Source organism: Crocodylus porosus, unplaced genomic scaffold (assembly GCF_001723895.1).
Source record: "Crocodylus porosus isolate Cpor-Errol unplaced genomic scaffold, CroPor_comp1, whole genome shotgun sequence".
Taxonomy (NCBI): domain Eukaryota; kingdom Metazoa; phylum Chordata; order Crocodylia; family Crocodylidae; genus Crocodylus; species Crocodylus porosus.
In genome coordinates, this window is record NW_017728907.1 from 19952925 (window position 1) to 19978787 (window position 25863).

The 25863-nt window shown below is 41.2% G+C and overlaps 1 protein-coding gene across 1 annotated transcript in view; it reads left to right on the forward strand.

Moving 5' to 3' along the window:
- Nucleotides 1-25863, forward strand: part of CEP350 (centrosomal protein 350) — a 113744-nt gene that overhangs the window by 75999 nt on the left and 11882 nt on the right. Inside the window, exons 31-40 of the mRNA XM_019530581.1 lie at nucleotides 7001-7200; nucleotides 8883-9094; nucleotides 9887-10031; nucleotides 13352-13512; nucleotides 14107-14243; nucleotides 15460-15542; nucleotides 16686-18760; nucleotides 19821-20222; nucleotides 20313-20459; nucleotides 22536-22658. Of these exons, the coding sequence (XP_019386126.1) occupies nucleotides 7001-7200; nucleotides 8883-9094; nucleotides 9887-10031; nucleotides 13352-13512; nucleotides 14107-14243; nucleotides 15460-15542; nucleotides 16686-18760; nucleotides 19821-20222; nucleotides 20313-20459; nucleotides 22536-22658 (3685 nt within the window). The remainder of the gene's footprint in view (nucleotides 1-7000; nucleotides 7201-8882; nucleotides 9095-9886; nucleotides 10032-13351; nucleotides 13513-14106; nucleotides 14244-15459; nucleotides 15543-16685; nucleotides 18761-19820; nucleotides 20223-20312; nucleotides 20460-22535; nucleotides 22659-25863) is intronic.

The following is a 25863-nucleotide window of genomic DNA, read 5'->3' on the forward strand; positions in this document are numbered from 1 at the left end:
TTAAAGAGAGTCCAGCACAGTGACAAAAATGACAAGTCTGCAAAACACAATGAAAAGCTGAAATAACTAGGATTCTGGAGAAGAGAAAACTGAGATGGGGGGATTTGATAAGTCTTCAGGTATCTGAAGGGCAATATAAACGGGGTGGAGATGGCCTTTTTCTCTGTGGTTGCAAGGGACTAGGACTAGGAGCAATGGCCTCAAACTGCAGCAGAAGAAATTTGCTTTGGAACTAAAGAGAACTTTCTGACTATGAGGGTGGTTGAGCGTTGGAGTAGGATGCCTGGAGATGTGGGATCTCCATCCTGGAAAATTTTTAATAGGTTAGACAGACACTTGCCTGGGATGGTTTAGTGGGGGATAATCCTGTTTTGAGCAGGGGGCTGAATTAGATGACCTCGTCATATCCCTTCCAGCCCTACTTTCCCATGATCCTATGTCAAGAATGCTGTTAAAACACAGTATGACGAGACATTTTTGATAGGTTCTTGAGAGGGGCAGAAAAAGAAAGTCAGCCCTTAAATTACCAGTACTGAATTTGTCTATACTGCATGAGATGTAGTATAGTAAAGAAAGTAAATAATAAGAATTAAGTAAAAGCAAACTGGGGGAAGAAAGGTGGCTTTTAAAAAATCTGTTGTGCTTTGGACAGGATAAGAATGCTGAACTTGCTCTACTCTATAGCAAGGGAAGAGATCTTTTGTCTTGTAGCTGAAGTGGCAGCTTCAGTACCTGTCTTCTCCTAACAAGAAAAGAGAAGAGTTGTTTTATTCCATGAATCCTTGTAGTGTGCATGTGAACAGGAGCATGCTCTGTCAAAGAGAATTAACCCTCTCCCCTTTCCTCCAATCCCTTGTGGCTTTAACAATAACAAACAATGCATTAAGGACATAAAGGAACTGACGTTCTGTTGTTGCTTTACATAAATAGGTTTCTTACCTTGCATTGTAATTAATAATGAACTATGTGTAGCGTGTCATTTTCTTTTGAATAACTTACACCAACATCTCATTAGGAGACTGATTTCAAGTGATTATCAAACAAGAATTTAGTAAGATGGATCCTACCGTACAACATAGTACTTTTAATAAATCAGATGGCGCCTAACCAGAGAAATGTGAACTCAAGCTTGTGTTTAACTGAGAAGGCAAAATAACAATGCTTGCAGTATAACTAGAAAAAACATGAACTAGTGAACATGTCAGACTTTTTCTGAAATCATTTCACTGTTTGTTAACCAAGTGATGATAATCTTTAATTCACTGGTGTTTACCTTTTAGAGAAGTGATCTGATGTAAATATGAACCTCTAAGTGAAAATGTCTTTAAGTGGGTCAGACTCATATAATTCTCCACATTGCAAAAACAATATATAATTTAGTTCTATTAATATTCTTTACTGTGTATTGGAATAGCAGCTGCTGAAGACCAGGGTATAAATGCATAGATAGAACTGCAAATAGAAGCTTGCACTTGGGCAATAGTACATATCCTAAGATTGAGGGAAAAATTAAGACAGTTAACAATAAGAAAAGCTGCATGAATGTAATTGTTAAAGAATAATATTTCACAGTTTATGCACAAGTCATTATGTTCTGTTACCTTTGAAGTAAAACGTACAGTTTTTTTTTCTGTTTGACAGACTAGGTGATCTAAAATCAGTGTAATGTTTAATGCATTTTAAAAAAATATTTGCTAGATGCTCTCCTTCTCTCATTCTTTCTGTCTTTTGCTATCTTGTTTTTAAACTCTTCCTCCTTATTTTGTAGACACTGCTCTCCTGTTCACTACTTCTTCTCTGTCTTTACGTCTCACCACTGGGCCTCTCTCAGTGTCTGTTTTCCCAACCTCCACCCCAAATTCCAGCTGTATATCTACAACCAATTGGTCAGGTAACGGTACCTTTCTCAGTGGTAGACTCTTTGATCGAGCATGCTCTGTTCAGTCCTAAATAGACTGGAAACTCTTCATCAGGATAGAGTTTTGGCAGACTTTCCTCACTATGTCCAAATGAATCTCGTATTGCTAATTAGGTATTCTGAATGGCAGGTAGACAGCCTGTTCCATGTCCCTGTTATCCAGTTGTTACTGCAGAACAGCAGTGGGAACTTTATCTAGGTCTTAGCTTTTAAAGTCTGTACACTTGGACTTTAGTTACAGTATGTGTGTATGGGGAGAACCCCAAGCTTAATCATCTTAACTGCACGCACAAGCTGTTCTTATGCCATGATTTCTCTTAAACTTTTAGAACTGACAGCTTAAAAATGCAACATTTAGCACCAGAAGCATAGTTAGCCTCTGAGAATGGTGATGTTGTTTGTATACTTTTCCTCCAAAACTTCCTCTCCAATATAAACTAGAGGTCTTATTGGATAATTTTCTGTAGAGATTCCCATTTATGAGGAAGTGTGTGTGTGCCATTGGTGTTGTGATTGGAACCCTCTAGAATGTACCAAATATTGAGGTTGTATGTACATTCCCTGTGGTTCTGACCACTCAGCCCCAAGAGTTATAGAAGGGAATTGAACTTCAACTAGTCCTTTATTTCCTTTTGCCACCATAGGTTGAAGGGCTGAATTGTTGTTCTTTTACACTGGTTTTGACAACCTCTATAGCTTTGTTAAAAGTTTTGTGTAGCAATCAGGTTAGTTGGTTCTTCATGCCATTCTGTGCTTCTGTGGGTTGATTCCTTGGGCATCTGATTTTGTTTAGTTCATTGAATCATGGAAAATTTAGATGTTGTCTAGTTCATTTCTTCCACCCCCAGCCCCCAATCAGGATCAGTTGTACATGGAGAATATATTTTCCTGGTCCTGATATTTTGACGCAGTTTACTTCACTGTCAGGCCTTTCAAGATGGCTGAGCCTGAGGAGAATTCAAGTATTTAAATAGTGTGCATCATATATGGGACAATTTTGTATTCAGACCAACATTCTATTCCTTTGAGTCCCACTCCCAGCACTGATGCACAACTTATGCAGATTTTCCATTAAGTTTCCCAAATTCAGAGTAGGAGTTCCAACTTAACTCTACTTGTTGAAGAGAAGGCTGTATGACGGGTGGGCAAAATACAGCCCGCAGGATGGATCCGACCCACCAGGCCGTTCTATATGGCCCATGGGGCCCCTCTGAAAGCCAGCAGGAAGTGGGCTTTTGGAGGCTGTGCATCATTGGACTGGGTTAGCTCTGTGCTTCCATCTTTGTGGGGTGCCCGACACTCCAGCTGGGAGCCCCATACGGAGGCACTATGTGCGATGGAGCAGGACTGCATAGCTGGTGAGTGGGGAGGGCAGCTCTTGCCAGTGGGTGTGGGGTTTGTGGGCGAGTGTGGGCCCTTCTGCCACATGCCCCCCACCCCACCATGATGCATAGCCCCCATCACTGCTGGCAGCAGCAGACAGTAGGCTCCAGCTGCGGCATGGAGCCTGCTCAGCCTGGGTGGTTGGTGCACACCAGCCAGCCAGGCCAGGCTGGCTGCATGCCAGCATGTAGGGCTACCAGCACTGCAAGTGGCAGCCGTGTGCCATCAGGCTGGGCTGGGCTGAGCTGAGCTGGCTCTGTGCCTCTATGTGGGGCTTCCAGCGCTCCAGCGGGCAGCTGCACATGGAGGTATGGAGCCTGGTGTGATAGCACACGGACTGGGAGCTGTGGGGGGCTGCACACCAGCAGGCTGGATGGTCTCTGTGCCTTCACGTGTGGCTCCCCACTGGAGTGCTGGAAGCCCCGTGAGGGGGCACAGAGCCAGCCGAGCCAGATGGCACATAGGTCCCACCTGCAGTGCTGGGAGCTGTGTACAGCAGCACAGAGCCAGCCCATTCTGGCCTGAAGGCTCATGTCAGCTAGCTGGACTGGTCTGGCTCTGTGCCAGCACATGGCTTCTGGGATTCAGCTGGAGCTATGTGCCACTGGGGGGCTCTGCCTGCCACAGCCCATGAGTATCCTGAGGACCTGCTGCTTTGTGCTGCCATGGCAGGGGCTGTGCACCATGGGGGGTGGGGGAGACGTGGTAGGGGGCACCCACACCCAACAACACACAATTCCCTCCCCACCAAAAGTCGTTAAGTGGTCCTCCAGATGAAATAATTGCCTACCCCTACTGTATGACTTTTTGTCCTAGTTGAAATACTTAGCAAAGTTCTGTTGTCTAAAGGTGCCTGGAAGTTGAGCTTTTAAGAATTTTTGCTTTCAAAATAGTTTTGAAGACAGGAGTTCTGATTGGACTCAAAGCTCATCTCTTGATGTAAGGAAGAAGAGGATGTACATGACAGCTCCCTTTAGGCTTATGTAGATTTTTTAAAACAAGTTATTGAATCTTTGCTGTGGGTAAAGATCAATGCCAGGATGCAGTTTGAGGGGTGCTCCAGGAGTTCTCAATATGGTGAGGCCTCTATGCAGTATTCTTCTGAAATAACCATAAAAGATCCTTATAGCCTTTGACTTGTTGATCTAACAAAGTCTCATTTTGTTTTCTCTTGGTGATAGAGGCCTTTGTGAAGGCCTGTGATGATCCAGCTTTCATGTTTAATTCTTGACTGCTTTGGACAACACTCTTTCTTTATTATGTGGTCTCTAGCTTTTGGGTCTCATATCATTATGTACATATCTAAAGAAGACGTATCTCTGCTTAGTTTTACCTCTGTCCAAACAGATTTCTGGTCTCTGGAGGAAAAGAGGTATAGTCATTCAAGTAGCCGCTGCTTCTCTTCACCAAATGAGTCTGCTTTCATCATCTACATATCTGCTTTTCCACAAGACATTTCAGGAGCTACTGAGCAGAATAACAGGCGAATTATCTAGATCAGTTTTGGTTGCTCAAGGGAGATCTTTCAGTTGTTTACTACTATATAACTCCTATAAAGTTCTCTCTTCTGTATATATAACTCCTGTCCTACTCTTTCATTTCTGCTGAGAACTTCTGGCTGTCACCCACCTCTGCCCCACAAGAATAGGGGCAAATTAGTCAGAGAATCGTTTAGAAACAGGTAACCAATTGGCTGTCTCATTTAGTAGGCCCTTTAAGCAATTGGCTCCAAGTTGGAAGACCTTGTGTGTGAGGGAATGACCCTTGAATCTTTTTGCATGTCAGTTAATAACATGCTTTGGGCTATTCACATATTCATCTCCTTTGTAACAGTAGTAGCTTTTTAATCGGAGAAAATTTTCATTCATTGCCATGAGACCCTAATCTCCAGGTTCACATGTTTAGCGACTTGCCTGTTTCTGATGGGGGAGCAGGCCACTGGCAGCCTGCTCCTCCATCTCTGCATTTGTCCCAGCACTTGCCACTTTGGCATGGGTTACGCTGCTTTTTCCGGGATTATTTTTGCTACTGGGAAATCCCAGTAGCAAATTTTGCCTTGGTGTTGTAAATTAGCAATGTCATGCACTGATTACTATGCAACTTGTGCTGTTTGTGGCATTGCAGAGAGGTTTGAATGGCCACAAACCATGCATGCCTGCATGTCTGGATCCAGCATTAGTGACCAGACTTGCAGTGCAAACAGTGAAATTCAGATCTTGCTATCTGCTGATATGATTTGTTCCACAATTTTTTTTGTTTATATATCCAAAACTTTATTTTAGAAGATAAATTAATTGATGCAAGCTTTTCTGTAAGCCTCACATTTAGTGGAAGCCTATGTTTTGTACAATGTGAATATTAAGCAGGTCCTTACTTATTTAGAGTATTAAAATTCCATCTCCCAGATGTGTTGTGGTATTTGAAAATAAACTTGGGGTATGCTATGCTCAGTTTATTTAAAGACGGGGACCAGAATGTATATACAAATCCTATGACTACTTATGTCAGATGCATTCTGGGTGTTTTCCAGCATTTCTGGGTTTTACGGTTTGCTTGGAAAAGTTGTCACCAGAAAAAATGAGGATGCTACCTGCAGTTTGATTCTTACTTTTGTTAAGCTTTATAGTCTTAAATTACCAGCCAGATAGTCTAACTAGTTGGGGTGGAGAGGGCAGTCACACACCCTTTATTCACCTGTTCATATTCTTTTTTGAGAAGTATAATGTTACACAATCTCTCAAGGGAAGGGATCTGAGCAGGCAGTGCTCAAATGAAGAAGTCACTTACTTTAGCTGCTGTTCAAGTGAATTGCCAATATAGAACCATGCTCACTTTCCTTATGGTTGTTCATGTAGTTGGAAAGAACGCTGTAGTATATGAAGGTACAGTCTCTTCTTTGACATTGAGGCTAGTAAGGAAAATGTTTGTATTTTGTAACAGGAATGCTTGCTTTCCCAGTGATCGCTACTTTCTTGAGGGTTCCAACTTAATGCCAAAGGCACTTTTTTCTGTCAAGATGGGGACTGCTACAAACATTATTTCAATTTGGTTATTGCTAGATTACTTCTAACCATCAATTTATTATTGAGCCTCCTCAAAACTTGGATATTATAAGCTTCTTCTAGTTTACTCACCCTCTACCATGAGTCCTGATTGTTCTCACCTATTTATCACACTCTTTAATAGATTGGGCCCCTCATTTAACTTTGAGCAGAATTGTATTATGACTCTGATTCAGTGGACTTTGTGAAAAGTTAAATTTAAAACCTCTTTGGAGGAAACAGCATTAAAAATCAGAGGTAGGCCTCTCTATGCATTACCAATATGATAGCATACTTTTGTTTTAAAGACTTGCCCACTTATTTTTACAGTAATGCTTAAAGATGTGAAATAGAAGAGGCTAATATTTGTTACAATTGACAGAGTACTTCAACATTTTCTCTGTGTTTGTTCTTTGTAGGTTGTCAGTGAGTAATCATAAGTATTATAGAATATTATCAAGAAAGTACTAGCTTCCATTTTATTTAGGGTTTTTTCCTAGTTGTATATTAGAAATATAGGGAGTCTTACATAGCATTGATACTGTCCTAGCTGATTACCTTTTGGTTGTGAATATTTGTACATCATAATGACAAAGCACCTCATGATTGGGTTTTTGGATATGGTGAATTTCTTTTCATTGCCTTGTATATTTATTAGGTTCTTGACTAAGCGAGAACAAAAACTGATGCAGCGGCGACAGCATGCTGAAGAATTACTGGAGTGGAAGCGCCGTTTAGATGCAGAGGAAGTGGAGATACGCCGGATAGAGAAACAAGCTTTAGCTGCCTGGGACAAACAGCTACTCAAAACAAAAACAGCAAAGAAGGAACAGGGCGACCAGAGGACTGAACCCAAAGGTAATACCAAGGAATGTTCAAATAAAGAATTAGTTTAAATAGTGTCCGCAGCTTCTTGGAGCTCATGAAATTGGTAAACTGACATAACATAAAACAGGGGTATCAAACTGGGCCAGTCTTACAAACCGATGCAGAGCCAATCTGTGAGTCTGATCAGGCCCATAGACCAACCCTTGATGCTGGAGACAGCATGCACCCCAAATCAACCAGGTGTGCTGTTTGCATTGTGTATGCTGGCCCTAGACTGGCCCTACATGATGAATTTGGCACACAGGGCCTGTCTGTGGGCTAATCTGGACTGACGCAGGATCCAACACACAGGGCCAAACTGGCTCTGCTTGCTATTATTGTAGCATGCAGGGCCAGCCTGAGACTCAGAGACAGCACCACAGGCCAGATGATAGGACACCAGCCCACAGGCTGTCTTGTTGACACTTGACCCCTGGGCAGCATAATCAGTGAACTAGTAATTGTGTGTTCTCTCTGTTTGGCAGTGATTCACCCTCTATACACTTCCATATAGTCTTGTGTGCTCTTCTGCTTTTTACTGTCTTTTCCCCCTTCATGCTTTCACCTTTAAGTGATCACATCATTAATGCTTGCCACTTACCCAGGCATGTCTTCAACAGACTTGCCTTTTTAATTGTTTTTGGGCAAGAGGATCTCCCACAAGCACCATCTTGTCCTCTCTTCAAAACTGTTTGCCTCCAGTTGCTTCCTCCTAGTCACATCCTTGACTCTGGGCTTTCCTTTATCTACATCCTGATGTATACCTGATACTTGTGTTCAGCTGCCTCTGTTGTTCTAATGCATGTCTCATATCACTACTAACAGCCATTTTGACTCCACATGGCTGTAAAATGCGTAAAGTTGAATGCCCAGTTGTATAGTTTTAATAGGCTCAAACCCCAGAGTGTTGAAAAGGAAAAGTAAATATATTTGTAGTATAAAAAAGGCTAGAAATCAGTTCCTCCATGAATCTACTAATAAATGTACGTGCACAATTTGCTTGGAAATTTGGGGAGGTGGGGGGCTTCCCCAGTCTCCAACATGAAGTTGTCTTCCAAGGTGTGTGGGGTCCTCACCCCCCATAACATTGTATAGAACTTGTAGAAGTAAAATGAAAACAGGAATGTTAAAACCAAGTCCTCACCTTAGGATTATTTCACCTGGCAGCAGTGAATTAAATCATAACATTTTAAACTCTTCTCCCTCTTGGGTTCATCCACAACTATTATTATTCCCATTGATTGATTTTATACTTCAGCATTATTCCACAACAGTTGACTTCAGCAACACAGTGGCTGGTGGAGGCCTTAACTGAGTAGAGAAGGCTGTCATTTCTGAACGCTGAGAGCTGTTCATTTAGAATCATTTAATTTGGCAAAAGTTAATTTAGAATATGCTGAAACGCTATTGTTATTGGCATTCAGCTGTCACACTTAAAATCTGACAGACTTTAGTTGCAATTCTCTGCTAAAAATGTATGCCTTGTTGAGCAATCCAAGCCATACAAGTTAAACAACATTGTGTAATCTGGTACTTAAATGCTGTTTGTGACATGTATTGTTTTTTATGTTTTGTTTCATCAAATGCATAAATCAAAATAATGTTCAGGGCATGTACTTGCATGGCTGACTCTTACCATATGCTCTCTCTTCCCTCCTGTAATCTCTTTTCAGAAACAGCCAGTGAAGAAGAGTCTCCAGTGCTTTCCTGTTCTCATCTAAACAGTGAAAGCTCTGTTCCTGAAGAACTAGGGAGTCCAGCTGCTGAGTCTATCCCATCAGAGATTATGGGGCATGAACAGCCTGCAAGCCCTGATCACAGTACACTTACTGAAGAAATAGTTTCTTCGCAGGACCTCAAGTCTGCTACCTCACCTGCCAAGCTTGTGAGTGACCTTTTTATGCTTTTTACTTCTATATTCTAGTACTGGAAAACAAACATCAGGAAACATGTAGAAAATTAACCTTTGGCTACTTGGAAGTTTAATTATTTTGTTGTTTCTTTAAAAAAAATCCAACTATCTATAAAAATACTAGTGTCAGAATTCCTTAAAAGTCACTGGAGAATAATCTGTTTGGGAATGGGGGTCAATTAAGCATTTTTAAACTTCAGTAGCTTAACTGGGGGGAGGGTGGGGAACAGGGGGAAGGTGGGAAGACAAGAGCAGGAGCCCCGGGTGCCAACTTCAGCAGGGCTGGTGGAGGGACTGCAGACAAAACAGCCACTGCAGTTGATGATTGGCCATACTACTGCCACTGGCAGTCTGATGATCATTGCTTCCTCATGTGCTATTGCTGCTCATGGTGCAGATCTGCCCTGTTACACATCTGCAGTTTTGCATGCATTTCATACAAGTTACGGTTACCTCAGTTGTTTAAAAAAAAAAAAAAAATTGAACTTGTTAATCAAAAATGCGTAAATGTACTTGTATAACAGAAGGGTAATCCATAAAAGGTAGGATTACTGGGGTCTACATTAAAGGCAAATGATCACTATTGCTCCTTTTGATGCTTGTAGTTTGATGCATAATAAAACGGAATTAACTCCTTAGTGTTGCTAAAGGTTTATGACTAGAGAATACTTCCATCTTTGTAATAAGCTAGTAATGACAATGATCTCATACTTTTAAATTGAGCTTTACAAGCAGGTACTTGTTTTTTCTTTCTTCTTTGATTAGTCTCCTTCCAAAAGTAGTACAACTCTGTCAAAACAGGATTCCAGCAAAGGAAGCCATAGAACTGGAGGGCAGCTGCATTTACCTTTGAAATCCCATCAGGTGTCCCACAGTTGGTCTGATGAGTCTTTATCCATGACACAGTCAGGTAAGATTGTAGATACTGAGAATGCATTTTCTTGTGCTTTCATATATTTTTCAACACTGTTTAAGCCAATAAATTGACTCATAAATCCAGTTGTTAAGGTTGCCAAGACTTTCATGCAAGTCCTCCTACCTCCATGCAATTGATCAGTAAAGTTTATAAAGCTTAATGTTTTCTAAGCACAGATGTCATTATTTTTTCTGGAAGCAACATAGAGCCCTAGAATCAGTTCTTAGAAGGTTAGTTTTAGTTTACACATGTTCTCTGTGCTATGAGAACTTAAGCTTATTGTTTCCTTCATTTTGCTTTTTTAAAAAGTAGGCCTTACTAGGGGTTTTTGTGTTCATGATCTTTTGTTCTTAATTATTTCCATCTAGAGATGTTTTATTGTTTAATGCTGCTTTTGCTATAGGAAAGGCTATGTAGTTACCTCTGCCTTGGGTTTATCTGTTGTGTAGTTTGAGGACTTCATTCTCTGAGTTGCACCATTTGGCAACTTTCATCAATTCTGAATTCTTTTCTTTTTTTCTTGTTTTGTTTTCTTTAGGATGAATTTAGGGCATTGTCTTTAGGCTGAATTTTCTCAGAAAATTTCAGTTAAGAGTTCCATCATTCCTGAGCACAAGACTGGAGAACAATATGTTTAAAAAAAAAAAAATATTGAATTCTTGGCCCCCCACCTCACCGCTTTTCTTTTTTTAAGAAGCTGTAGCGTCCCCACTCTTTGGAGCAAGAATTTTGAAATTCCACAGGAAGGTGGCATGCCATAATGAAAAGTGCTCAAGTTTAACCAATGTTAAAGCTATTGAAAATGTCCAGTTTTTAATAAGCATGTAGAGACTTCAGAGTTTTTGATTCAGTACCCACTAAGCACATTCCAGCCTTGGGGCAAGAAGGATTTCCCCTGTATTTTCTATTCTAGGATGCAGACAAACACTACGTAGCACCAGAACCATCTGGGAGAAGGAACCTTGCTGCTTGATTCAAATGTACAAGACAAGAAGCAGACATGGGGGTGGATGTGTTAGCAGTAAGGTGGGACAAGGAAGTCTCAACTGGGAGGGGACCAGAGGTTTGACAGGAGGGAAATTGGGACTCAGTCTGGGATAAAGTAGAAACAGAAGACTGAGGTGGGGAGTCCATTGCAGAAAAAGCTATAGCTGGTGACAACATTGCTAGTAGGGAAGATTGTGAGAGAAGAACAGGATTGGTTTAACTAGGGCACGTGGACTAGAATAATCTGAGGATTGGAAACTGGGACTGATTTAGTGAGGTGAAAGGGATTACAAAAATGACGAGACAAGACTGGGACAAAGACAGGCTGGAAATGACTGAGCAGAAGGATCTGTACCCAGTATTTTAACTTCTCCTTCAAATATTAGAAAGGAACTCGGTATTCCTGAGATTTACTCTGTTGTCATCAAATATCTGTGAAATCTGATAGCAGTGTGAAAGCCCAGTTTGACACCCCAGGATCTACCTTGCAGAAGCACTGAGCACTCACAGCTGTATCTGAAGTCAACAGAAGTTGTATTTTGACTGTGTTACTTTTTAAAGCTACATATTCTGAAAAATCAGATCCTATGTTTCTCAAATCAGATAACCAGCCAACTTGCAAAGGGAAACTTGTGGTTTCCCACATTTTTCTTCTTTAAAAGAGAAACCCACATTTTTCTGTGTTAACTGAGAAAAATGTGTGTTTTTTATCTGTTTTTCTGCATTGAACAGAAAATTCAGATCCCTGCTCATCACTAAAGCAGGGATAATGATACCTCTTCATTTCACAAGGGTACTGTGAACGTAAATCTGTTTAATATTAGTGAAGCACACAGCAACTATAATAATAAGGGTCAGAGAAAAGCACAGTAGTAAATTTAATAATTCTGTCTTCAGATCAGGTTTGAAGAGTGTGCAGCAATCAGAATAAAATAAAACAGTGTATGGTGAATCCAAAAAACAATCATATGTCATTAAAGGTGTAGCATAATGCAGACACAAGATGGGGCAAAGAGATTGTAGAGACGACCTTTATTCTGGTATTCTCTAGCAATTAAGTGTTTGATTATGAGACCTTGTGTTCTTTTAGCATAGGGTGTTGTTTTTGCGGGGGAGGTGGGAGGGGTCCTGTTTAATGTGTAAGTTCCTTAAAAAAAAAAAAAAAGACAAGAAGTTTTCGGGACAACTTTTCTCTTTAGATCTTGTCCAGAAAAATTCATGACACATTCATGATGTAAATTTGTTCAGAGAAGCACAGCTTGATATGGCTAGTGTTAGAAGCTGTTTACAATGCATCCTGCCTAATTAAACAGAGAGTAGAGCTATGTTGTTGTTGTTTAATTTTGTGAATTGAATACTGGCCTCATTCACAACAACATGCACCGCTCCCCTCCCCTCTCTCCCATATGCCATATTGGCTAGAAATAACTGGGAGTTAAAAGGCTTGACATTTGATTTTTAATTCTGTAATTTATATCCTGTGTGGTTTGCTTTTTTGTTTTTTGGGGGGGGGGGGCACAGTTTATTTAATTATCTTTATCTTCAAGTGTGTTTCATCTGCCAAAGGGTATAAGAATGCATTGTGATTCTCAGCTTAATGGTGTGGCATGAGGACAATGATATATATAATGCATGTTAAACTTACCTTCTGAAAATTAAAACAAAACAAACCCTCTAGTACAGGGACAGGAAATTATTTTGGGCAGAGGGCCACTTACTGAGTTTTGGCAAGCCGTGGAGGGCCGCATGACAGGCAGTCCAGGGCAGACGAACGTTAATTTTCTAAATTTTTTAGGGGCCCCGTGGGCTGGATAGAATGGCCCAGCGGGCTGCATCCAGCATCCAGGCCGCATTTTGCCCACCCCCGCTCTAGTATGTATTGGCTATCTTAAGTGTTACCTCTACACAGAGCATACCCATAACAAACATCTTTGTTGCGTGTCTTGTGTATTTTCATCTTTAAATGCATCAGGAATCCTGCCCATTTTGGATATTCAGCCGTTTCTTCAGTGCCACATTCTAGCATGTGAATTACAATTTTTAGTGATTCTGACATTCAAAGGATCTACAATATGACTAAAAGCCATAACTCTGCCTTTTCCAAATTGAATAAAGTGTGATGTGACACTTGTTTACTTCCATATGTATATGGAACTAAACAGTGTTTATTTTAATGAAATGAACTTTTTAAAATTAATTTATTTTACTACTTTTTTACATGTAAAATGATTTGAGTCCTTTGACTGTTTATTTGTATTTTTTGGATAGTGTTGCTGTGTTATTTACATTGTTATTTGAAAGTTAAGTTTAAACTAACCTTTTTTCAGAAACTACATCTGACCAGAGTGACATTGAAGGCCGGATCAGGGCCCTAAAAGAAGAGCTACGAAAGAGGAAGTCTGTTGTCTACCAACTGAAAAAGCAACAGAAGAAGAGACAGAAGGAAAGACTGAAAGCCCAGGAGGCCAGTTTGATCAAACAACTAGAGGTTAGGAACCACTGGAAGAAGGGCTTTGTAACAAGTAACACTGTTAGCACTGTATAAATCAATATATTGTAAGTAGTTGCTAGAGAAATCATTTCTCTTATACTATTCAAGTAGAATGCTTCTACTCATCCCCCTCTTATGAATCTTGTGGAGGCAGGGCCCACAAGGGATTTAATTATTTTCAATAATGCAGCCATAGTCCATATAATAATAACAATAGAACGGACAGTGCTCTTGAAGTTAAGGGGCAACCCATTAATTAAACTTCTGTACTACCAGTTGTACAATTTAATTTTAATGAAAGTAATATATACAGTAAGGCTAGAAAAACAGTATTTGAGTTTGGCTTTAAGAGTAAATGCTCCAGCATTCACAATAAGAATTGTTACCTATGTAGATAAGCTACTTGTTCAATATAGGCAGACAAGATTCTTTGGGTAAAATATGTGATATCTTTTATTAGATCGACTAACTAGTTGGAAAAATTGTTCTTTGCAAGCTTTCAGTTCAGCATATACATCTGATAGCTTCTGTTTGGTGGATTAACTCTTTCTAGTAGATGTGGTTTATTAATCTTACTTTTTTCATATTCAGTCTTACGATGAGTTCATCAAGAAGACTGAAGCAGAGCTGAGCCAAGACTTGGACATGTCACCCACAGCTAAACCTCAGATTAAAACTCCATCTTCAGTTTCTGAAAAACCTAAAATCAAGCCATCTCCACTCCATAGGTAACTTGGAACTCTTTGTAATTTAATAGTGCCTTGAAGACATTTTTCTATTTTAACTATAGTTGTTATTTCAAAAATATATCAAGTTTGCAACAAAGAAAGCATTTGTCTAAAGATATTCCTGCACAAGTATGGAAGAAAAGAACAATTTGTGTTTTCTGTCTGTTGATCAGCAGATATTGATGTATTTCTAATATCTATATGCATTAGGAGAATAGATCTTTTTTACTGTACTCGGGGAACTTTTTAAGGCTTATGAAGCTGACAAAAAAACCCTTTTGTGTGTGAACATTTTATACCATTTTCTTAGTGGAGGAGGGGAGATTATGAGGGTATCTCAAAAATGCAGTGTGCTAGGATAGGGAAAATTGTGTGGAAGAAACATGAAGAATCTGATTTTGTGGAACCCTTAAAAAAAAAAAAAAAGAAGAAGGCTGTCTTGAGGTGAAACAGTGCAGTATAATCCACTACACCTCTTGGCATCTCTCCTTGTGTTTCTCTCTGTTCCACCAGCACTGTAGGTAGTAACCTACCAAATTTATGGCTGAAGCAGAGTGCATGATGACTACTTTAATTTTGCATGCTCCCCTGTGTGCACCTCACCCCTTGTTTCTCTCCCCCACCTCATTGCTGAGTAGCGGAGGACCCTGCTGCTCCTTTCTGATCCACAGGGACACTAAAACTGTGGTTTTAAATGTGGCACCATTTTTGCCTCCCTGCAAGCCAGCAGCAAACAGCAGAGCTATCTGGGGCCCCTCAGCCAATCATTGGCAGAAGGCAAAAATGATGCTACATTTAAAACTGCAGTTTTTGCCTCCCCGCTGGTCAGGAGTGAGCTGCAGGCAGGACCCTTCCACTAATTGGCAGGGCGGGAGATAGTGGTGGGGGACCTGCAAAATGAAAGGAGGTCTACTTCCTCCGTGAATTCGGTAGGTCCCTGTCGTGGCATGTGATGGGATTTGTAGCATACTCATATAGGAGGGTTATGCTTTAATTGTAGAGGGCAGTATTTTTTATGATTAACACTACAGAAAGACCCTCTCCAGCACCTATTCCAACTTCCCCCTCACTTTTTAAATTGCTTCCTATGTTCAATTCATAATTAATACACATTGGTGTGGGGCATGTGATTCTGTAACCAATACTAACATTTTGAATAGCTATTCTAACATTTTGAAAAAAGCTGTGGTTCACTGTATTGACTTTTTGACCCTAGGCCTGAGACGACAAAGAATTGGAAATCATTGACTGAATCAGAGCGATCCAAAGCATCTTTGGAATCCATTGCAGAACATGTTGGTATGTAAATGGAAAAGTGTAAATACTGTAGATGGAGGAGTCTTTATTATTAATCTTGCAGAATTCTGTTATTTACTGGGGCCTTGTTACACTCCATGCTGTGAGTTGCACAAATATTGATTGGCTTAGTGCTAGCTTGGAGTTTGGAGCAGTCGCATCTTCAACTTGAACAGCACATCTGTGAGTGGCCACACCTTAATGGAACAGGAGCTGGGTTGTGTGGATCAAGAGAGAATCCTGTCTTGGAGTGGCATAACTTTGAGCCACATGAGTGCTTTAAGTCACTTTAAGGTGTTAGCGTGGACCCTCCAGGGAGGTTAAGAATTCCAGCTATTAAGGATTACTATGCAACAAGGCCCTGTGTTTTGAAAAACCTGTTTATCATTAAGTCATTGTTGTCCGTATCAGAGTAGAGGAGATTAATAGAGAGTATGGATAGCTCAAATGAGCATGGATCATATTTCAAGTTTGTTTTTATTTTTTTTACATTTACATCCATTTTTACTTTAATGGTTTCAAGAACAAAGCTTTACCTTTAGGATAGTCCTTCCCTGAATTAGAAAACGTTGCACTTGGATCCCTTCTTTTAAAGGACTTGATTATAATAAAAAAAATTTAAAATGTTATTAAAGAAAAGTGATGTATTTTACAAAAGTGTCTTTAACTAAGCAGATTTGATCCTTAAAGAAACCAGAAACAATGTAAGGTCTGAAAATATTTAAAATCTTTTCTTAATGTATGTTCAGTTTTTTTTTACCATTAATCTTTAAAGATCTGCATACAGCTATAACTTTATTTGCCATTTTGATCTCCAGATAAAAAGCTAAGCTTTGCTTTGCATACCACATTCACATCCTATGATATTAAACTTATGCAAGGGAAAAGGTTTGATTGGAGGACGTAAGGATCTAGAACTGAGGGGGATGATACTAATATTTACAAAATGGTCCACTAACCTCTAAAATATTCAGATGTATTGTTAATATTCTTTAGCATGGAATTTTTGGACTAAAAGTCTATTTTAATGGTTACAGTATTCCGACAACACAGGCATTGTTAGACTTAACTTACTTTGACAGAGATGGAAGGTAGTAAAAGATCATGCTTGAACATGTTAATGCTGCAATGATTTTTTTTTTCAAGATGCTGTACCATCAAGTACTGAGCAGTCTGTGTCCATGCACAGCAAGAGATTAATTGAAACAGAAATTCATACAGAAGAGCCTTCCCAAACCCTGTCTCCAGTCTTAAAGTCACCAAGGAGATCCAGAGCAGAATCTGGTGATTCTTTGGATAGTGTGCCCTCCTCATCTTTTTTCAAAGACTTAGGAGAGTATTGTAGACAATCTCAGGTGTTACGGAGCAGGTCAGAAGATGCATCTGTTAATGACATTGTGTCAAGTCACAAATCTGAGTTACCAGAAGAGATGGAGTACAGAAAACCAGAAGAATTTGAAGTTGAAGGTGCTAATATTAAACATTCAGAATGCTCTGGTGCCATCTTAACACTAGAGAGAGAACAGGAGAATTCACTAGAAGTCTTTCCAAAAAAAGACCCCTTCACTGAGATTGAGCTATCTCAGAAAGAACTATTTGGCTTTGCTTTTGAAAATATTCAAAGTAGAGAAGAAGTCTCAGAACAGAAACAGATGAACAAAGATGAAGTTGTGAGTGATCGAAGTACTGATACAGGAAAGTCTTCTTACAAGCTGCGCAAACTAATAGAAGAAAAAGACATTACAGAACAAGTATTTGGTCAGAAAGGGTTGTCCTACTCTGAAGATTTTGAGGGAGTCTCCCACAGAAAAGAGAAATCAGTTGAAGATGCCTCTGCTGAGTGTTACAAAGATGACTTTGAGATCTCTATGCTATCCCCCAGAAAAGACTCTCAGTCACTTAGATTGAAATCACTTCATGCAAAATCTTCCAGGAGTGGATCTACCAGTCTTGAAAGTGATGATGAAATTAGTGAATATCTCAGTGACAAGTCTCTTTCTGTCTCAGACAGCATACATTCAGAGAGATTATTAGAACTTAAGTCACCAACAGAGCTCATAAAAGATAAAGAGCGCAGTGACATAGTGAGAGAACCAGGTCCCACTGATTCATCACTTTGGGCCTCGGTTTCCATTGTGGAAGAAGCAGATGGCCTCCTAAATTTCCATATTGGAGACAGGGTACTTGTGAGTAGTGTCCAGCCTGGCACACTGAAATTCAAAGGTCTGACCAGGTTTGCTAAAGGTGTCTGGGCTGGTGTGGAACTGGATAAGCCTGAAGGAAATAACAATGGAACTTATGATGGTATTAAATATTTTGATTGCAAGGAAAAGCATGGTATTTTTGCCCCTCCTCATAAGATATCTCATATTTCAGAAAGTTTTGATACCTATGTAGATACAAATGAAGATGAAGACTCATTTTTTGATGATAAATTGGATCGGCACCACAAAACAGAGCCAAAAAACAAAAGAAGTTCCAAACCTGGCAAGTATGAAGACCAGAAAAGCGATGCAACAGAAAAGTATTCTCAAGATAAAGCCCCAGCAGGCATATCTGCTCAAGAAGGGCCAGCTGGAGAAAGAGATAATGATGATTCCAGTCCTGAAGCAAAACATGTGAAGGAGATTTCTGCAGCTGTTGAATCACTTGCCCAAGAGCAGTCTGTGATAGACTGTCTCAAATACTCTATAAAAGATGACATTGTTCCTGGCACCATAGAAAAGATTTCTGCTGTTCTCTTAGAAGACACATCAGATAATCTGTTGTCAGAAAAACTGGAAAAGCAACAGATCTTAGGGGAGGAGTGTATTGAAAAGTTAAATCATCTCTCTTCTGGAGTTTTGGAGAAACTTGCAACTCCACTTATGGACTTATTGACAAAAGAAAAGAGCCAGTTAGAAGCACAGCTTAAATTGCCACTTCAGGAAGAAGAAAAGTCAGAAGATCAATTAGAAAAGGTCAGCTTGCTGACTGATGTTCTCCTTAAGGACTTTCTTAAAGATGCTGTTAAACAATTTCAACAAATCAAGAGGGTCAGAAATGAGAAAATTCAACTTAGCAATCAAGAGCTTTGTGATGGCCAAGAGGAACTGTCACCCAGAACACCAACCCAACATGTGGAGGAACAAGGAGAGAGTTGCTTGCACGACTTTTTCTTAAATTCTAAATTGGAAGATGAGAGAGAGGAAGTTTCTTCTCCGGATATGTGTCCCAGACCAGTGAGTATACATCTTGCATTGATTTGAGGGAGTAATAGTTTGTTTATTTGATTTGTTGAGTTTGAAGAACAGTGTGTCAACATTTTTGTGTAGGACTTCTCCCTTCACTCCCCCTTCTATGCCACTCCTTCCTACAGTATTAGCAGAGGACTTGTGATGCATGTCCAACCTTCTAGTACATGCTGGGCATATCTACAGGTGTGTTTTAATGCACAGTAGCCTATGTTACTGCACATTAAAGCTCCATGTCAAAAATTATGCTAATACATTAATATGCAGTAAAAATACGCTACTGCACATTATGCATCACTAAAAAAGCGCATTTTTGCTACTGCACATTAGGACAGCCTAATGTGCATTTATTTAGTCTCTCATGTTAGAGGTACTAAATTTAATGTGCATTGGCAAAAGTGCATTAATGAACGTGTTGAGATGCTGAGTAACAGCTCAACAATAAGTGATGTTTTGTATCCAGTGGATAGCTATGGCCTGAACAGAAGTTCAGGTTTTTTCATAGCCACCTGAAGGGTAAGAGTGTAAGACTCGGTTTTTCTGTTGAAGTGCCAAGGAAACCTGATCACTTTAGTGGTGGTCTCTTGCTGTCATGTGAAGCACCAGGTCACCTCCCATAGGCCACCAAAACCGCCATCAGATAGTAATGGCTTTTCAGCTGTTGATTTTGGTTATATGCATACTGATTATAAGTCAAGTGAAAAATTCCATACCCCATTACCAAACTGTTGAGCCACCCACCCCATCTTAAACTGTTTGATTTCAGAGCAGAGTGAACATCAGGAATGGATCATTTATTTTTAAAAATACTTCTGTCTAGTCTAAAGTCTTCAGTAACTTCTCAGAAGCATTGAAGAAAGAATGGTAAAAGCACAGGTATATAAATAGAATGAATATTATCCTATTGTTTTTTAGTTTTGAATAAATTCATATACGCTGCCAGTTATATTAGAAGTATATTTAAATATTGATCTGGATTTGAATTCAGAGCAGACAGTAGTTTATGATACTGCTTTTGCTAGCAACTTTAATTTGGTTTTTATCACAGGAAAGCCCAGTGTTTGGTGCCAGTGGGCAGAAAGAGCTTGCCAAGAGGTTAGCAGAACTGGAACTCAGCCGAGAGTTCTTGAGTGCTTTAGGAGATGATCAAGACTGGTTTGATGAAGACTTTGGTTTAAGCTCCCACAAGGTTCAGCAGAAGCAAGCTGAAGAACCAGCAGTGCTGCCCAAGACGGAGCCACAAAAAGTGCCAGCAAAGCCATGTGAGGAACCTTTGGCTGTCCCTCATACTGCAGTGGAAGTGGAAGGCATGGTACATGAAGCAGCCGAGGAGCTGTGGAAGTTGAAAGAGCTGGGTCACGATCTTCAGAGTATCAGCCTTCCTATAGACCTTGGGAATACCATCCAGGAGCAAGACATGGAGACCATTAGCAAACAGGTCTATAAAAAGGTACAACCCTGTGGAACTTTGATCTCATCCCATGCCTAATTTGCCTTTAGCAGCTAATGGTTTTTAAATGTTTACTTTTTATTTGTCCAGGCAGTATTTGATTTAACAAGAGAAATTTTTGGGGAAATCTTTGCTGAGGATCCTAATCTCAATCAGCCCATTTGGATGAAACCATACAGGATCACTTCTGCATACTTCCGGCGGGTAAAAGATCCTAATGACCTTGATGAGATCAAGGTAAGAAAAAGGTTGTTAAAATACAATTGCTCTTACATACTATAATACCTTGTGCTTGTGTGTCATTTTTTCTCTTTATAGAGCACAAAATACTCTGTAAGAGTGGATAAGCATTACCCTGGGCTTTAATAGGTGTAGCTAGTGATTCACAAAGAGATCTCAAGTGGGGTCCTAGCTGATTAAAGGATTGTGGAAAAATGTAGAGGTGCACTGATAGATCAGTCCATATTGGATCAGCAGCAATAAAAGGAAAATTGACATTGTCGGCAATCGGCTTTTTTTTGGCCAGCGTAGCCAACAATGTCACCAATTAAATGCGGTGCGCATGCACGCAGACACCATGCACATGGCTAGGAATGCAGGTGGGCAGCTTGGTGAGCAGTGTCCAGCCAGTAAGTCTGGGAGGGGAAGGGGTGTTGCGGCGGGCAGATCAAGGCCCCCATGGTGAGGGAGAGAATGGAGCTGGGGAAGAAGCAGGCACTGCCCAGCTGGGACAGGGCACGGGACAGGGCTGTGGGTGGCTTGTCCATGTGTGGGGAGGGGGGACAGCTCCCCACTGCTGCACGCATTGTGGGGGAGGCATGGGGGGCATGTGCCCCCAGATTTCACCTGGCCCCAGGCTTGCAGCAGGCAGCCCACCCTTACCCCACAAACAAATCTGGGGGCCACATGCCCCCCATGCTTCCCCTGGAGTGCACGCAGCAGCAAGAAGCCACACCCCACTTCTCCCCACCGCCCCAATGTCCCCAAGACAAGTTTCCCATGTCTCTGTCCTGCACCCCATCCTGGCTGGGCAGTGCCTGCATTTGCCCCAGCCCCCTTCCTCCCTCACTGTGGGGACCTCAATCTGCCCCACCCCCCACGCAACTTCCCTCCCCCATGCCCCTTTTCCCCTACAGACGTACCGGCCAGACATTGATTTCCAAACTGCCGAGATGCATATCAGTATCGGCTGATGTGGCTGGTTAATAATCCGGTGTCAGACAAAAAAATCTTTATCGGTGCACCCTTAGAAAAATGGTATTTTTTTTTACTAGCAGTTTTGGTCCCCTCTGTTCCAGGGTTATGTGCCAGTTTTGGTGATTTAAGGGCATAGGTTTATATTGCAGATCTAACCAACCTTAATCTTTGTGGACAGATTGCGTACCTGTGCTGACTTCAGTAGGACTCTGTGCAGGTGTAAGGGCAATTGCAGGATTGAGCCTAAGCAAGCCAGACTTTATATGTGTTTATGCATGGTTAACTGAATGCTAAATTTCAGTCATATCTGTGCCAACCCCATTACCCTTAATAGAAATATTCATATGCATCTGACGGCATGATTTAAATCTGAAAAGGTTGCACTAGGATGACTGAGGGCCTTGTTTCACTTGCCGAATTTGTGTTACTGATGATGATGCCCAAGAAGGCAAGTTGGGGTTGTTCAGCTTGACACTAAGCCTCTTTGGAATTTGCAGGGCTGAAAGAAGAAAAGCTGCTTGTCAACAAAGTGGTTTCATATTGAAATCATCAGGAAACAAACAAGGAATTCCTACGGTGCATTTTTTCTAGTCATTTTCAAATAAAACTGAATTTTAAGGAACTTGTCCTTGATAATGCATTGGATCTATGGCAGTGTCAGGAATACAATCCAATATTCCAAACTATAGCTGTCCTCAAATTCCTATTAATAAGAAGAGAAGGATAAAGTCAAGAAGATTTTAAAAAATGGAGAAGGAGAAGAGGGCCTCAGTCTCCAACACACATTTTCCTCCATGAACTGAGATTTAATTTCTAACTGACTGTATTAAAAGCACAACTTTCAATTCTAAATATAAGAGCATTGGAGCAATTTAAGTGATGACTTCTGTCCCCTCTCCTGTATTAAATAAATTGTACTTTTTCATAATATTGCTTTTAAGACCATGTTAATAATGGGCAATTCTGTCATAAACTCCTTTAAATATGTAACATCTTGAAGAAACTTGAACTGAAACATACCCTCTATACTATGATCTGATTTGTAGAGCAGGTGCTTTGAACGGGATTCACCTTTTCCCTAAATATAATGATATCGATTTATTTTCTGTCATGTAGAGTTTCATTGCAGCTGAAGTGCTGAAGTTATTCTGCTTGAGGAAGGAACCTAATCACAAAACCGATTGGCAGAAAATGATGAAATTTGGACGAAAGAAGCGGGACAGAGTGGATCATATACTGGTCAGTGGATGCAAACAAACTGTAATGTGACCAAGTGTGCTACCCCCTGAATTAAGTGTAACCTAGATCTCAAAAGAAGGCACCACAGATGACATTTTATAGACGGTAGTTAAACCTAGGTGCACAGTGCTGGACCATATTTTAAGCCCTTACTAGTTCAGATAAGTATATGTGAAAACAAAGGCAACAGGAGGAGTCATGAGGAAAAGAGGATGTCTTGTCAACTTTTAAAAAGTTGATTATTACCTAGTAAGTAATAAATTAATTAATGTGTTAATTGTTGATTACATTTATGGAATGAGTGAGAGAGAGATGTCTCTTGGCCGTGATGAAAATGAGGATTCCACTTGACAATGTAAGAATTTTCAGTACCTAACACTTTATTTAATTATATTCTGCGTTGTTATCTAAATACCACTTACTTCAAGCCATGGATCACTTCAGTCTTTTGTTCTAGTGGATAATTTCCAGAAAATTAATGGGAAATTTTTTCAGCTAGGAACTGAATTGAGCTTTAACTAATAAAAAGGTTTGAATTTAGGCTTTGAATATCTTGGGATATCAACATCCTGGGATATCAAGGCTGTTGTACATATGATGTAACTTAGCTTGTGTGCAGTTCCCTGAAGTGCAGCCACTTCTTATGCAAGTAGTGTACCTATTATACACCTGCACCAATTCACTATGGTAGCTTCTAATGATTAAGAACTAATCCAAGGAACAAAATGGGTTCCTTCTTTAAATACTGTATTTCCCTACGTACAAGACACCCCTGAATTTAAGGCAGTCTCCCCAATAATGAGATTCTATATACAGAAATGTATAAATTTATTATGATTTCCATGTATGGAATTAATTATTAGAGGATCATCTAAAATTCATCCCCCTCACTACTATAGGCAGGGAGGCAGAGGTGAAGAAGGGGGCAGGCAGTGGGAGAACAGACATTGGGGAAGGCAGTATGGGGAGCACATGGTAGGGCAGGTGGGTAGGGCAGGCACTGGGGAGCAGTAAGAGGGCAAGCAGTGGAGGGAGCAGTAGGGGGCAGGTAGTGTGGATGTGGTGAGGCAGGAAGCTTGTCTCCTGCTGCCTGCCCCACCCCCCAACTGTGCCTGCACAGGTTTTGTGAAAGCTTGCCTTTAGAAACTAAAAAATAATAGAAACACATCCATTCTTTTTTGCTCATGTACCTGAGTAAAGATGTCTTAAGTAAATTAATATCTGCAGTTTACTAGTATCTAAAAATTCTGTAGTTAGTCTATTAAGAATGGCTAGAGAATTCTGTGGAGGATTGTGTTACGAGTCGAATAAGTATGGCTAATTGATTGTCCACATTTGATTTGATGCTTTAAAAAAAATGCTCAGACGCAAAAATAACCTAAGTTAGATTACCATTAAAACTGAAAGAATTATTATAATATAAAGCAAAACTAGATAGTAGGTCTGTGCGAAGTGGCAGGCATTCGCTTCGGATTCAGATTCAGCCGATTCGGAGGACAGTGATTTGATTCGGAGATTCGAATCACTATCCTGATTCGATTCAGCTGAATCGGATCCAAAAGATTTGGCACTGCTTCAGACTTCCAGCCACAGACTAAACAGGCAGCTGGCAAGTCTGTTGGGGAGGGGGGAGTGATTGGGACTGGGGTAGGGACAAGTTGCCCAGCCAGGGCAAGGGGATGCATTACTTAGGGAGGGGGGTGCGGGATGCGGGTGTTGCAGTGCTTGGAGTGGGGGCTCTGCCCTGCTGCCACTTGCCCAGCCAGGCCAGGGTGGGGAATGCAGGTGCAGCTTGCCCTGCGTGGGAGGGGGCAAGCAGTAGCAGGGCATAGCCCCCGCTACCAGTGCTGCCAAGCCTGCATCCTGCGCCACCTGGCAGACAGTAACAGCACTTGCTTGTCTGCGCTGACTGGCCAGCAGTGGCAGCACAGTCCACGCTCCCAGCACTGATGCAGGCATGGCAGTGCTGGGAGTGCAGGCTATGCCCTGGTGCCGGTTGCCCCCTTCTACCAGAGCAATCTGCGCCTGCTTTCCCCAACCCCCCACGCCCCAGCTGGGCAAAGTGGCAGCAGGGCATAGCCTCTGCTGTGAACGTTACCGTGTCCTCCCCACCCCGCTCCCTTAGCCCCATGCCCCCTGCCCCAATCCTTTCTTCCCCCAACCCCAACAAGCTGCTTGTTTAGTCTATGGCTGAATTGCTGAATTTTTTTCCGAATCAATTCAGATGGTTCGAATAGTAGTGAATTTTGACATTCAAGAGCGTCTGAGATGGGGCTTTAATTATTTAAATATTTGATTCATATTTATATAACATCCCCATGATAACTGCAGTGGAGGTTTACATAGGTAGGTAGTATTAGAAACATGTGTAAGGGGGAATCAAGGCAGTCTGAGACTTCAGGGGGCTAGACACAATGGCAGGTAAGTTGGGGGAGCAGGTGGTAGGGGGAAGCTGCCTGCCTCTTATTGCCTGCCCCCTATTACCTGCACCCCTGCTGTCTGCCCTCCCTCTGCTGCCTGCCCCTAATGGCCCCCCACCGTCTGCCCTCCCACATGCCACTCTCATCATCTCCTTCCCCCTACCACCTGCAGTAGTTGGGGGAGGCGGGGGGGGTAAATTTAAGATGATCCTCCAATAATTAGATTCCATGCCTGGAAAAGTATAATGAATTTATGCCTTTTGGAGGAGGGACATCAGCTGGTCATTTCAAGAAATCTGTTTCTCAGGGCTCTGCAGCTGGATTGAGTAGCATTCATATACATCAGTGCTTAAGGTCTACTTGAGCTTTCCTGCCTTCCAACTCTTCCAGCAGCTGCATTGGTCTCTGGTCCCTCCAGCAAACCTGGTCCCCATCTTCAAAAAAGGGAAGAGAGAGGACCCGGGCAACTATAGGCCCGTCAGTCTTACCTCAATCCTAGGGAAACTCTTTGAGAAGATCCTCAAGGAGAACATCTGGGATGGGCTGGCTTCAGGGATGATGCTCAAGGGCAACCAGCATGGTTTCATTATGGGCAGGTCATGTCAGACTAACCTGATTGCCTTTTATGATCAGATCACAAAAGCCTTGGATGCAGGTGTTGCTGTGGACGTAGTCTTTCTGGACTTCAGCAAGGCCTTTGACACCATCTCCCACCCCAGCCTCATTAAAAAACTAGGCGACTGTGGCATTGATGCCTACACAGTCAGATGGATTGCAGATTGGCT